A 14,363-nucleotide genomic window follows, 5' to 3' on the forward strand; every position below is an offset into this window, starting at 1 on the left:
AATGGCTCTCAACATGGCCACAGCTGAGCCTGCAGCTCGAAGCTAACAATGCTAACAGTGTTTACCTGAGGGGGAACCGGAGGATGGGCCGTTTGAGCAAATAGCTGTTTGCTGCTTTATGTATGTATGATGCTGTGAATCCCGTATATATTGCGCCTTTTAAAGCATCAGTCAAAATAGTCACATAACATGATAATATAGCTCTGCTTTTTTCTTTCCGGGTCTTTGGAGAGAAGACCAATATCATTGCGTCCAGGATCAAGTTAGCTTAGCTTAGCACAAACACTGGAAGCAGGGGAGAAATGCTAGCCTAGCTGTGTCAAAACTGCCTTCCAACAAAGCTGTTTGCTATATCTTTACATTTATATGATTAACTTTAGTGTTAAGATAAATACATTGAGACTTTGTGGTAATCAGTTTCATCTTCGTACCAGACGAGTAATTCCCAAAGTGATTGATTGTGTCTGCCTGCGACCCCAGACTGTATTTTTATGAATTGTGAACATCTGAGTAGTTCAACGTGTGATTTTCCATAATCAGATTCACTCACTTTAAGGCCTGATAATGTCAAACTATATTTACTGCAACAATAAAATGCTTTTGTGCTGGAAAGGAACTTAACTGAAACACTGCACTTGAGGTACTTTAATTAATACTTTTTCTATTATGCAATAATTGGGATGATTGTTTTCCACTAGAGACACATCACCATAAACCTCTCACATGGTTTCATTTAAATAACAGTTTGAGGCCCAAAGAGGTAAAATGATTCAATAACACTGTAACCCATTATATAAAATTGCACTTTACTGTTAGCTGCTTGTGTAACAGAGCAATATATCAGCAAGTGTGTGTATGTCTGTGTGTGTGTGTGTGTGTGTGCGTGCGAGTGTAAGTCTGTGTTTGAGGTTACAATAGAGTTGTGAATTTACATTTTTCCTGACCCACAGTTGGAGCTCTTCAAACTTTAAACTCTCCCAGTCCGTCCGAAAATATTAACAATTGCGTCAGAACGTGTCTGGTTCTTTGATAAAAAGTAGAAATGTGTGCACATGGCAATTAAGGGGAAGAAGTTAACTACAACTCCCATGGTCCAGTTTGGCAAGAAACATCCAATCAGTGATCTTAAAACTCTGTCATGGGCGGAGCGAACAGCCGGAGGGGAAAGATAAGCCTGTTGAGAAAATCTCTTTTAAAATCTGCAGCATGAATCAGAAAACGTTTAATTTTGGGTTAAACGTTGGTTGAATTCAGCAACAAAGAAGCGTTTTGTGACTGACTGTCTTATTTTACATGGCAACTGCCTTTTATTTGAGCTCAAAGGATTTAATTGATTCGTAGATTGGCAGACTAAATCTGGTAGATTCTGACTTTCAATTAGTAATTCTTAAAGCAAAATAAAACCTTCTGGTTCCAGCTTCTCAGTTGTGAATATTTTCTGGTTATTTCAGTATACATTATATATTTTAAAAGTGGTTAATGTATATTTTATCAGGTAACATACTAAACTTAAGTTCACATTTGAGGTACTTGTATTGTATCTATATTTACTTGTCGATGCATCTCACTTTGTACTTCACTATCTCAGTGAGGAATGCCATTTTCATTTCATGTGGCTGTTGATAAAAATATAAAAGTTATTCCAGAAAACAGCTGCATGTCTCTCCGTGGTTACAATACACTCTACAGGACAAATGATAGTCTCTTTTCTCGCAATTTAATGATATTTTTTTGATTTAAAACCCCTCTCGCTCAATCTAAACCCCGCCCACGTGTGCCGAGTCACACGGAAATACGTCACACTGCTAAAGATGCTTCAACTGCCGTTTCCCTGTGACTTTAACATTAAGTTGTAATGTACTCTGTGGCAAACTTTGGCCACACCTAGATCCTGTCCCATTTCCACACACACACAAAAAAAAATAACACAAAAAAACCAGGCTTTTTTTTTTTTTTTTTCTTCTTCTTTCTGGTGCGTTTGTTTGTGTGACGGCGAGTCCCGACGGTGTAACCGGAGAGGGGCCTCAGAAGAGGGAATGCAGGACTGCAATGGAGCACAATGCAATACAGGTAAAGCCGATATAATTTACAAATGAATGTCGATTTTTTCTCACGTACACCCGGCGGATTTTCTTAACCTGACGACACGGGGAATATTGTAACCGTGTGTCGCTGTGCATGCATGTCCGATATCGTGTTTTATTTCATTTAGTTTGACCATGTCGTATTGATTGTTTTCCCATATCAACCAAACCCCAGCTCACCGAGAGTTGGTCTGACTTGCAATTACAACTTTATTCAACCAGGCGCAACTTTTTTTTTTTCTTCTTCCTCCAGATGTAGCAGAATGAACCGCTGATATCTGTTTTTACGGGGAAACAACCGTGTGTGACACCGAGCGGTCGCCTCGTTTTTATATCGGAGACTCGGTCGTTAAATTCCGGTGTAATATTTCTGATATTTCCTCCGTGTTAATGATTAATTTCTTTGTGTGTCGTGTCGACAGTCTCCGCTTTCTACGTTACCAACCCCCACTCACACTAACAGCACATTAGCGAAATAACATTTCATTTTCTGACCGTTTTGCATGCGTGAAAATATCAGGAAACTTTTAAGCTCTGCGTCGACATTTTTTCATTTTTGAACGTTTGAGTCTTAAAAAATTTAATTTCCACCCCCCGAGGTGTGATATTAAAGATTGAAAAATAAAATTTCGACAGGGACTAGGTGGAGCAGCAGCAAGCAATGTTGGTTATAATAGGAAGCATATTGATATTGTTGTCAAATCCCTCCCGACATTTTGTCTCCAGTGTAATTACCAGCAGTTTAAGGAGGAATGTTAATATTGTGTGTCAAGCAAAGAGGGAAATGAGGAGTTTGTGTACTTGAAATAGCGAAGATTAGTGCAGCCTAAAAAACCCAGGAAACATCCAGAGGACACACAGCTTGAGCAATGTGGTGTTTTAATCGAAATAAAAGACGTCTTTTATTTTGACAGGAATCCTTCATGTGTGGCGTGGAGGGTATATTCAATATTCCAGCGGTGGTTGTGTATATTTTTAATAATATCTCTTTATTTTTTTTGAAATATTAATTTATTGCCGTATTGAGAGTTTTTTTCTTTCCTGTGGTGAACTTGTGAGCTTGTTTTGAATAACAGGATACACCCAAGGTCAGCAGTGTGTTGAGATTTTATTTATTTACTAAAGCAGGAGACATTTTATTATTATTAATATTCGTCATACCCCCCCCTCCCTCTCTCTTCCTTCCCGTACTGAGAACTGTGTTTAAAAAAAAATATCTCACTGCATTATCACAGAAATATCACGAGAACTGACGTGTACAGGGCGCAGATTAAGGGTTTCCATCTTAAATTCCTGTGTGTGTGTGTGTGTGTGCGCGTGAGTGTGTGTTCTTATTGTAGACAGAGGACTGCCTCTCGGTGCTCAGATTATATTATATTATGTGGCTTTTTATTTTCCTGCCTGCTCAGCCCTGCCTCGTTTCCACCACTAGGCTGGAGCACTGTGTCAGCTGGGCCACACACAAAACAACCGATTCATAGAACACTCCTATAGTACATAATGGTATGTTTATGATACGCTATACTCGCTTGATGGTAGGACTTGTCATATGGTCTCACTATAATTTAAGTTAAATACACGTTTAATAGTCATTCTGGGGCTAAAACTGTCTGCAGCTAATCTTTCATAGCTAGTCTTTGATCTCACTTTGTGTTTTTCCTGCTTTTCTATCTACAGGGTCTGTGTTTACATATGACTATATGTATAACAGGACTATAACTAGTGCTCAAAGCAATTCATGGATTAGTTGATTAACGGCAATAATACATTTTTTTTACCAGCTTCACAAATATGATCTAAATTGTGGATTAATATGAATTTATTGTAGTGTATCTCTTTCTTTGTCCTGCTCGTATACCGACACATAATAACTAATATCTCAAACTATTGATTAATCAGTTCATGGACAGGAAATACATCTGCGTTGATTTTTGTCAGCAGAAATGCCCAAAAATGATCTGGTTCCAGCTTCTCAAATATTGATATTTGCTGGTTATCCCAGTCTTCTGTGGTAGTACATTTAATATTTTTGTGTTTTGGACTCAAAACAAGGACATTTAAATATGTCGAATTGAGATTTTATCAACGGTATCATCAGCCTAGTCAACAACATGACCACCAGCTTAATCATTTCTTTGACTGACTGGTATTCTTGAAGTAATACTTTAATATTATTTAAATATATTCTGTATCCTTAATCTGACATTAGTGGCCAATATTTTGTCTCAATGGTGATTTTATCTTTCTTATTTTCTTCTTCTCTGTCCTGTTTAGAGTTCTTCTTTGGCTCGTACTTTGTCTGTAGTACTCAATAGTCTCTTATCCTTTATTTTCCAATTCCCATGTTATATGAAGTATAATAGTACATAAATAGTACTTACTTGGAGGGGTTTATCTGTCTTCATGGTGTTCTTGGGAGCTTGAATATATCTATCGTTTACCTCTCGTGGCGTATATTATGTATGTAGAGCTTAGTAGTGATATTATATCATTTTATTCCACTCGTTCCTCTTCGTTGTCCAGGAAAACGGTTTAATGTTCCTTTTTATTGTTCCTGTAATGTCGAACACCTTGTCCGTCTAATTCCTTCTTGATTATATTCCTCCTCGTGTTGTAAGTGTGATGGCTCAGAAATAAACCTGCAATTCTCTCTGGAGGCTCACGGTGGACGTCTTATATGACTTAATGGAGTATGAATCGTATTACTGTAATATTACATCAAATATCGAATGAATACTAATAAGAGCCAATATTCTACATGTGGAGCTATAATCCTGTGATCAAATAATCCTGTGATACTTGTCCAGAGGCTAGTACTGTCGATAGTACTCTGTTGTGTCTTGTATCATAATGAAATGCCTTTATTACGATAATATTCCTTGAATACATGTCTACAATATTCCCACAGTGGATAACACTGAGTCTATACAGCTCAGTGTTGATTTTGTCGTACTTTTATTATATAATTTCTCCTTTTTAATTTGTATACCAATAAAAGAAAAGATACTGTTATTGATAATGATACTGTTTAGTCTTACTTGATAATCCTAGCTCATGTGTCGTCTCCAGTGTAGAAATCCTTAAAAACATTGATGACATAATAACACAATAACACAATAACAGAGACTTCCATCTTAATGTGTTCACAGTGACGTCTGCAGGACCCACAGGTGGTCATTTCAATGGCTCCCCGGTCACATTGGTGTTTTTGACTCATTTTAACTGGCGTTTATTTAGTTATATGGTTATGATTGTGTTCATGCATGTTTATTTACAAAACATACAAATAAATACGGAAAAGCAACGCGCGTCCCCTGGATGCGTCGACAGTGCGTTTACTGCGGCCACACAGCAACACCACTGACTATATTCCCTAAATAGTCTCATAGCATCGATAACGGCCTCCAGGGTACTCGGTAGGGATTTCTATCATCAAACTTAATGTTCATATTTGTACATTAAAAAGCATTTTGTGTCCATGACTCAATATTGAATTTTTAGAGCTTTATATTGTGTCTTTTTATTTTATTTAGTCACTCATGTATCATTAAATTGCACATCGTTAATATCTTTATGTGGACTTGAAATGTACCTGTGAGACTCAGTGCTGGGTTTACAGAGAATATTGAACAATTATTTAATAAATGATGATGTTCTTATAGACACTTGCAGTGCGTTCAGTGACGTTATCTCACGCCGTCGTCTTATAATCTTGCTATGTGGGCTTTGTGTTGCGTCTAAGAAGTCCTGGCGTGATGTTAAACGTGCTCTTGTTGTATCATCAGAGTAGTTTTATTTAACCCTCCCATGGTTCTTTTGGTTTCACTTCATATCGCAGGATATCGAGTAAGTCTGACGTTCAACGGGGACCTTGCCTGTTGCAGTCGTAGTCTCTCTTCAGGTGTGTCAACATAATATTAATTTAATAACAAATATCAAGTTTATATAGAGAATAAAAGTCTCCAAGTAATAGTGAGCTTGTCTGTTTGGTAGCCTACAGTTTTCCCTCAGGCCCTTTTTAAAGCGTCTGTTATACTCTACAGTGACGTAATCAAACATCATGACCGCGTTATGTTATGTGCTGACGGGTTTTAAAAAAAATATTTATATATATATATATACACACACACTGCAGGGGGGTATTAATGTCTATGGCTTATGTATATTTTCTGCTGTGACATTTATTCAGTATCTTTCTAAAAATTGATCGTGGGCCTGCTGCAGCTGGTCTGCAGAGCTCCAGCGGGTGGGGGAGGAGGTTGTGCCTGTGGTGGGGTATGAGTATTGGTTGGGGGAGGGTGTGCTGGGTGGGGGGGGGGGAGGTTGTGGATGATCAACACAGGAGTGTGAATTTGAGAATATTCTGCATTTTGTCAGCAAGGCAGCGGAGCTCGATGACTGGCTGAAATCCAGTTTGTGCGTTTATTTGGTGAATCTTCATGATGTCCCGTCTACTGAAGTAAATGAATAGCAGCTGCACAGCCGGATACAGCCGGAGCTCACGCGCTGTGCTGGGCCTTCTACATCATGGAGATATGGTGGATGTGACCTCTGCCTGCTTTGATTTCATTCACACGTGTAAAACTGTTCAGCCGTGCTTCATCTCAAACATTAGAGCCGCAGCAATTAATTCGTTAACACATTGGTGGGAGGGAAGGAAAACCAACCTGCAACTGTTTGGATAATCAGTTTGAAGAAAAAAACTCCAAATGTTCCCTGGTTAGAGCTTCTCAGGTGTGAGAATTTGCTGCTTTTCTCTGTTTTGAATCATCGTACGCTGAGTATCTTTGGGTTTCAGACATTTGGACAGAACGAGACATTTGGGGGACTTAAGATGGGATATTTTGGAGACATTTTTCTCGACTAAGTGATCAAAGATGATGTTATTTCATGTCCCAAACCTAATGACATGAAGAGTTTACTCTCATAAAAGACAGAAAAGCAAATATTCACATTTGAGAAGCAAGAACCAGCAACGTTTGGGTGTTTTCTGCCGAAAGAAATCACTTGAAGGACAAATAGATAATTACAATAGTTGCCAATTTAATTTTCCATTTGATCTACTCGTAAATATATCGACGAATCGTTGGCGCTCTAAACGGAATCTCTTTAGATTTTGTACTGCTCGGAGGACAAAACAAGACATTTGAATGACGCCATCTTGAGCTTCAGGAAATAAAAAGTCAAACAATGAATTCAATAGAACATAATCTGTGGTTGCAGCCTAATTACTGCCTTGTTTTCAGCTTGTCACTGAGAAATATCTCTTTGATATTTGGGCTCATTTGTAGCTCGTGCGTTGCAGCTGTGGGGTCGCATATTACGTTTCATGTAAAGCGGCTGTAATTCAGTCTTTTCTCGCCTCCAACTCCAAACAGGGGATTACAGAGGCTGCACCGTGGAGTCAGTATCGGAGACACAGCAGTATGCTCACGGCAGCCATGTCTTCTGTTAGGGCTGTTAAAAGCTGCAGCATCACGTCTGCCGTGTTGTACACGAACCAGATCGTCTGCTCGTGTCTGATTTGATCATCTTAAATCCACTTTGACATTTTCATAAAGAAAGGAGGCCTGAGAAATCCTTAATTTAATCCTTAATTTATCTGATCGTCGTCACATTGCATTAGAGGAGGGGTCCGGTGATATTCTAAATGTTTCTCACTGTCACCACATCCATCAATGGACAAAATGGGGAAAAAATGAATGAATCTACTTCCATTATTGTGCGTGTATCAAAGCCTAATATATCGTCTCCCCTCTGTGCCCAGAAACTATTAAAAACACATCAATAATGGTGACATTTTCCTTCATTACCATACACACACACACACACACACAGTTTACTCATTCCGCCTGATCTGAAGGAAAATACACAAAATGTATCTGGAATTTATTCCTTTAAGTATTTTTTTTAAGGAAAAATGCCAGCTGATCTGGTTCTGGCTCCTCAAATGTCTTTGCTGTGTTTGTCGTTTATGACAGTAAACTGTACTCGTAGGTTTTAAAACCTAAAGATCATCAAACCACCACTTGATTAATTAAGAAGGCAATTAGTAGATCTTGGTACCGTCTTTATTTGTTCTTGTTTATACAAAAAACAAATGCCATGTTTTTACTAAATCACACTCTAACCTTCACCTGAAGTAAAAAATAACACTGAATTGAAACTTTGCTCAGATGTAACCTTTTATTTGGAGAGTAAAAAGCTTTTGAATGAAACCAACCTGCTGTCATATACAAGCCAACAAAGGGGGCTATTATTATGATTCATCTCTGTTATTGTTTTCATCTTGGGCCCGTTGTAGTGCATGTGAATAAACACTGCTGACTGAAGCCTGGCAGCTCCCTGTCCTCCCTGTCAGATACACAGATTATCAATGAGGAGAAAGCTCTGCTGCTGATGAGTGCCGTTTAATGACACGCTATCAGACCTCTAAGCTTCAGAACAGCTTCGGAATCAGGACGAACTGCCTCCATCTTTTAAGGTGTGTTTGGTGTTATGTTTTAGCGCCTTTCCACAAACTACCCGGGGCTCCTCACACTTCCTCTTACAAAGCAGTGAAATCCAAACTGCAGCTTTATGTAGGCAGCAGCAGCAGCAGCAGCAGAGGCATTATTGAACCTGCTCGAGGTGTGCTCGATTTATTGTTGGAGCCGGTAAACACCCACAAACAGCGAGCATTATCTGCCTGTGAGGTAAGACGGATCAAGTGCTCCTCATCTCTTACAGAGCGTAAACCTGCAGGAAGCTCCGTGTAAACCGAGCTGTAGATTCAACAAAGACGGATTCCACATGACGTTCATTTTAGACAAATAGCACATCTGCCATTTTGGGGACAATAAGGGGGGAAACCTGCCTTCACAGAGTGACTGCTGGAGAACCTGTTCCAGGTTATTTACAGTTTATCAATAATCAATAAGCCTGTTTTAATGTCGGCATTCTAATTCTCAGTGCGCAGGTTTGACATTTTCCTACATTTTAGTGCTGCGGGCTACAATTACTTTCATCATCCGTTGATATGAGAAGAATTTTCTCTATTAATTCATTATACAGCTAGACATTTAAGTCACGTATAGCAGATTTATTAATAATTTGAATTAATATACCAGTTGTCTGCCTCTGTAAGAGAAAATGGTGGATGTGTCAGTAGTAACAACCCAAATATATTCAGTTTACTGTCACAGAAGACAAAGATACGGGAAATATTCAAAGTTAAGAAGCTGGAGCCTTTTGTATTTGTGCTTTAATTGATTATATAAATGTTCTGTCGGTAGAGTAATCAGTAACACGACTTGTCGTTTCAGCTCTAATATATTTTCGCTTTAAAGGAAAATACGAAAGGAATATAAACAATATTGACTTTAACATTCATTTTCAGTGTCAGGTGATCAATCTACGAAAGTAGTCCAAGATGGCATTCATCAAATCCTATTCAGTTTACAGCGATTATAAACGGAGAGAAGAAGCTTGAACCAGAGAAGGTTGTTTTTGAAATTCGAAACAAATATCACTTATTTTTCAGATAAAGCTAAACAAAACCTTCGCAGATGATGTGATTTGCAACTTTTCTTTCTGATTTATATTCCTGGAAACTGAACATCTTCGGCGTTTGGACTGATTTTTTTCAAACGAGACATTTGAAGTCGTCCCACTGAGGGTCCGGGAACTATCGACATCTAACATTCTGTCGACCAAACAATTGTTTCCAGCTCTTCATTGTATTGTGTTCTGTCCAAATACATAAAGTGAAAGTTCAGTCAGTTTCCCCGAGGGAAACTATTGGATGAATGGTGTTCACAGAGCCTCGCCCAACTTAGGATTCCACACTTAAGCCTCTGCTGAAGTGAAGCGTGATGAAGGTGTTTTATTAAGTGCTTGTTAAAGAACACATTTTAAACCGGCATGCAGCTCCATTCTTACACTTTACAACTCTGAGCTTTTCCCTTGTTGTTTTTCTGATGATGAAATAACACACGGCGGCGAAACAGACACCTTTTCTGAGCCACATGAAATGAAGGTACAATAAAAATGGAGGTTTGGTCACAGCAGCTGAACACTCCCACTGGCTAGCAGAAGAAGTGAGTCAAACTGCTGCTACAGAATCTGTGACGATACAACAGCTGCACAAGTGTCAGCTCTGAGGGGGAAATATTTGGTTTTAGTCCTTTTTGTCCGGTTTGTAAAAGTGGAAGAAGAAACACTTCATAAAGAAGTCAATTTATGAAGTTTAATTTAAAGCTTGTTGAACTCTCCGTTGCTTTACTCTGGTGTTAAGTGTTGTGATATGATAATGAGGAGATTTTATCAAATTGAATTAAAAGGAGATATTTCAGAAGAAGTTGAAACAATAAGCCAATTTTCATTCGTCTCCTGAGAGTATATGAAGCTGCGATAATTCAGATCATTTATTAAACTGTTTAAATCATTTATTACGCAAGAACACCAAACATTTGTATTGTTATGAATTTAATGTCCTCTGGTTGTGGACTGTTGATCAGACAAAACAAGGAACTTGAAGACGTCATCTTGGACATCTTGGACTCATTTCTCAGTATTTTCTGGTGTTTTATTGACAAAATGATAAAAAAAAATGATCAACAGATCAACAAATTCTGAGAATAATGGATAGATGCAGCCCCACCTTTGAACCTCATAGGTTATTAATGAATAACATCAATGTACGGCATCTTTAACTGCCTGAAACATCACCATGACACACCGAGAAACAGACAACAGTAGTTGCAAAGTTAATGCCGTTGATGCAAACTCAGCACTTCCTGTAGCTGTTTCAAAGTAAAAGCCTTCTACCAAAAAAAGGGACGGTGATTCCGGCTTTTACATTGGCGGACTTTCAGGAAGCGGTTAGTTTGTGTCATTCCTGCACGTTAGCTGAAACATTTATTTATACAGAGTTACCTGTGACTAACATTGTACAATTTCACGAATAGTTATTCTTGGTACGGCACTTACTTTAAAGGTTTAATAGCTTAAAAAACAGAAAGCAGGTAGTTTGATGTCCAGTTTATATTTTATATACATTTCTATACAACGGGTACAGTGATGAGGAGCGAAGCTTCTTCCAGTAATGAAGAATGAAGTCGACGTGTGAAATGAAAGCAGTGAGGGTAATAACGGGGCTACAGGACCCTCACCTGAGATCTGACCTGAGAGGAAGTCACATGACTTCCTGCCATAGTGTGCACATTACCCAGCATACCTAAGCAATTTAACCTTTTTGTTTACAACACACACATAAAATGTAATCATTAAAAAGAGAGTACAGCGATGCATAATCGCTCCAAATGCAGAGCTGTGAAAGGTCTCAGTCCTGTTGGGTTTCGTTCTTGACAGAAGAAGGAAGGAGAACAGCACGTGTACTGTAGTTGGATCCTCCATAATGCATCACAGATACTCAATGATTAACTACAGCTGATGATTGACTGCTTTCTGGGAATCACGTGGCCTTCATACTGTCCATCCGGCCGAAAGTAAAAGGCTGAATTATTTCTATTAATTCAACCCTTTAACTGTCGATGTTTATTTACCGAACACACCAGGGTGCACAGGCGTCTCAGATCAGTTTAACAGGAAGTGAGACCACCATGTTGCAGTGGAACTACTCATTACAGGAAGTTGGCTATCTTCATATTTTATTTTGCTCTCATATTAAGAAGTTGAACAGATGTTATCTGGAGAAGAGTTGCGACATACAGATGATTTAAGATCACACAAGTTAATACATGTCTTAGTTTTCAGGCTTTCCTATCATGTTTTTGATTGTTGGTAGTAACACTGGCAGTCAGTAAGAGCAGGCGCTGCTCCATTTTGAATACAAATATCACTTCAGTGATATCTGAACATAATTTGAGTCTTTATCAGGGGGTTACAGATATGTCTCAACAGTCGCAGGAGTTAATCTTTAACATTTCCTCTCCACGTTTCTTTAATAGACTGCATTACATTATCCTGCTCTGAGTTGCTGTTTATACAGCATATACATACATGTATATGCTGTATAAACATACATGTATATGCTGCCTCGCTGCAAGATGGTGCAACTTTATTGTCGGAGGTGTTGATGTCAGAGTTGCTTTCTGCAGAATTTATGGCTTGAACACACCCTGGAGAATGTAGGGAAGACACCGTGTAGCACACAGGCATTTCAACTGCCGGTTTCCTCTTGTAACGCAAGGAAATGTCAAATTGTAGAAAAGGCTGAATTCTATAACCTTGAGACTGTACCACGGCTGAGTGTTTGGAATCCCACCCACAGTCCTTTGCTGCATGTCGTCCTCTCTCCTGACGATCGCTGTCAAATAAAGGCAAACGACTATCTTTCGTATCTTTAGAAGAAAAATAAGAGAGAATATACCTTAAAAGTGGTCTTACAGTCACTTTGTCAGTCTGCCATTCGATTCATTCAATGAAATTTAAATTTGTTCCAGAGAAACGAGTAACTCAATGTTTTTGGGCTGGATTTGTAATAGTTTGTGTTATTACAAATGGCAAAGTGATTTTGAAGAAGACTTTGTTCCATGTAACTTAACTCTTTAATAACTTTGACTCTCTGTAGCTTGATTTGAGCAGCGCTACATGCTAGGAACATTCATTTCCTCCTCACGAACTTATTTCCTTTTTTCACTCTGATGTTACTTCATCAGGAAGCTGTGCTGAGATCTGGGTAACTATCGATGATGTTTCTGTCTCTGATATTTGTGGGAGTAACATTCTGGTCTGTGATCGTTCTTAAACACCCTGCGTATACCACCGCCTGTCGCGGGGGGCCCGCTAACTCTTCCTCATCAGTGCTGTCTTGTCTTTCCGTCAGTGGTTGGGTGCCCCCTCCTGCCAGCGAGGCAGCTACGCCTTCTATAAGTCGGTGGGCAACAGAGCTCAACCCGACGGGCCCGTCCAGGTGTGGAAGCTCGGGGAGTTTTACTTCATCCGCTGTGGACCGCAGGATCCCGTGTGCATCGCAGAGGTGAGATTACCTGCTCGTCTGTTCGGTTAAAGCTGCTCTAATCTGTATCACGGCAGCGGCTTCACGCAACTCTATAATGTCAAAAGGGGTCGCTCTTGTTAATGAACCCACAGAGAATTATCAGCTGACTCTGCAGATCGTCAATAATAGGAAGCTATTGTCATGCATTGTCTTGCATTAAAACGGTAACATTTAAGCAGCAGAGGCAGAGATATTCTACATTTTAGTCCCGAGCAGCTGCATGAACACTGGATACTACAGTTCCCACAATGCAACTTGAAAACAGCAGGTCTGATTTTTCACAAAGCTCCTGCAGAGCCACATAAAACATTCAACTGTTTCCACAAAATTGTAAAATGGTTTTGTCGTGCCCCTTTAACTGTTGACTGTCTGACTAAATGTACAAATTGAGGCCTAACTGGGTCACGCTGCTGCACTCCTGCCTGCTCACATGGGCTGGAGTGGACTCGTAGTGTGTTGAGTCTACATCCCACGGCAAGGCTACATTTAGGTCGCGAGCTGAAGAAGCGTTAATGAGATTGTATTTAGGTTGACAGTTTTGTATTGGCGGTAATGACGGATGGGAAGTCTTTGCTTTAACGCATTTGTTCAAGTGGCAAACGCTGGAAGGAGAGAAACAAACGCATTGTTTAAATGAGTCAACGAAACTGAACTGACAGGTTTGTCTTCTTTACCAAATCAACAATAAATCAGTAAGAACCACTTGACATATGTGGGTCAGTCGCAAACAACAACAAATGGAGTCTCTTTCAGACATGCAGCCCGCTACGTTAATCTGCAATTCAACATGTCGTGTCTGAATAAACACCGTGTTCACTTTGATGTCGAGCAAAGTCCGACTGTAAACACGTAATGCTGTCTGATTAACATACAGCAGCAACACCAGGTACCATTAGATGGTATTTGTGGAGGTAGACCTACGGGGGATGGTAAAAAACAAAATCAATCCCATGTACTTCAACACACACTTCTACCGCGTGCATATTGTTTTTTGTTTGGAAGTTAAAAAGTTGAGTTTTATATTGATGTGAAAACATCTCCTTTTAAACAACTGTATTCATTCAAGCTTAATCACATTTGAACGCATCATGATGATGTTAGTTTACCATCGCCCAATACTCATTTGTACTGAATAATGTAAATCAATGTCCTGCTGTTAATGCCGGTTATATGCTGGGTAAACTATGACGTGGCAAATTCAAATTGGCCTCATATTAATAATAAATGAATACGTTAATGGGAAAAGAAGCTACGTATGGTATTGACAAAGACGTCGG

The 14,363-nt window shown here is 39.2% G+C and overlaps 1 protein-coding gene across 1 annotated transcript in view; it reads left to right on the forward strand.

Annotated features, from left to right (window-relative positions):
• The first annotated feature begins 1,977 nt into the window (after positions 1 to 1,977).
• The window catches only part of LOC306787772 (uncharacterized protein), a 30,088-nt gene continuing 17,702 nt past the window's right edge, over positions 1,978 to 14,363 (forward strand). The window contains exons 1-2 of the mRNA XM_079283036.1: positions 1,978 to 2,070; positions 12,913 to 13,065. Coding sequence (XP_079139162.1) covers positions 2,050 to 2,070; positions 12,913 to 13,065 — 174 coding nt within the window. The 5' untranslated portion in view covers positions 1,978 to 2,049. The remainder of the gene's footprint in view (positions 2,071 to 12,912; positions 13,066 to 14,363) is intronic.

The sequence above is a fragment of the Melanostigma gelatinosum genome, assembly GCF_949748355.1.
Source record: "Melanostigma gelatinosum genome assembly, chromosome: 14".
Lineage (NCBI taxonomy): Eukaryota > Metazoa > Chordata > Actinopteri > Perciformes > Zoarcidae > Melanostigma > Melanostigma gelatinosum.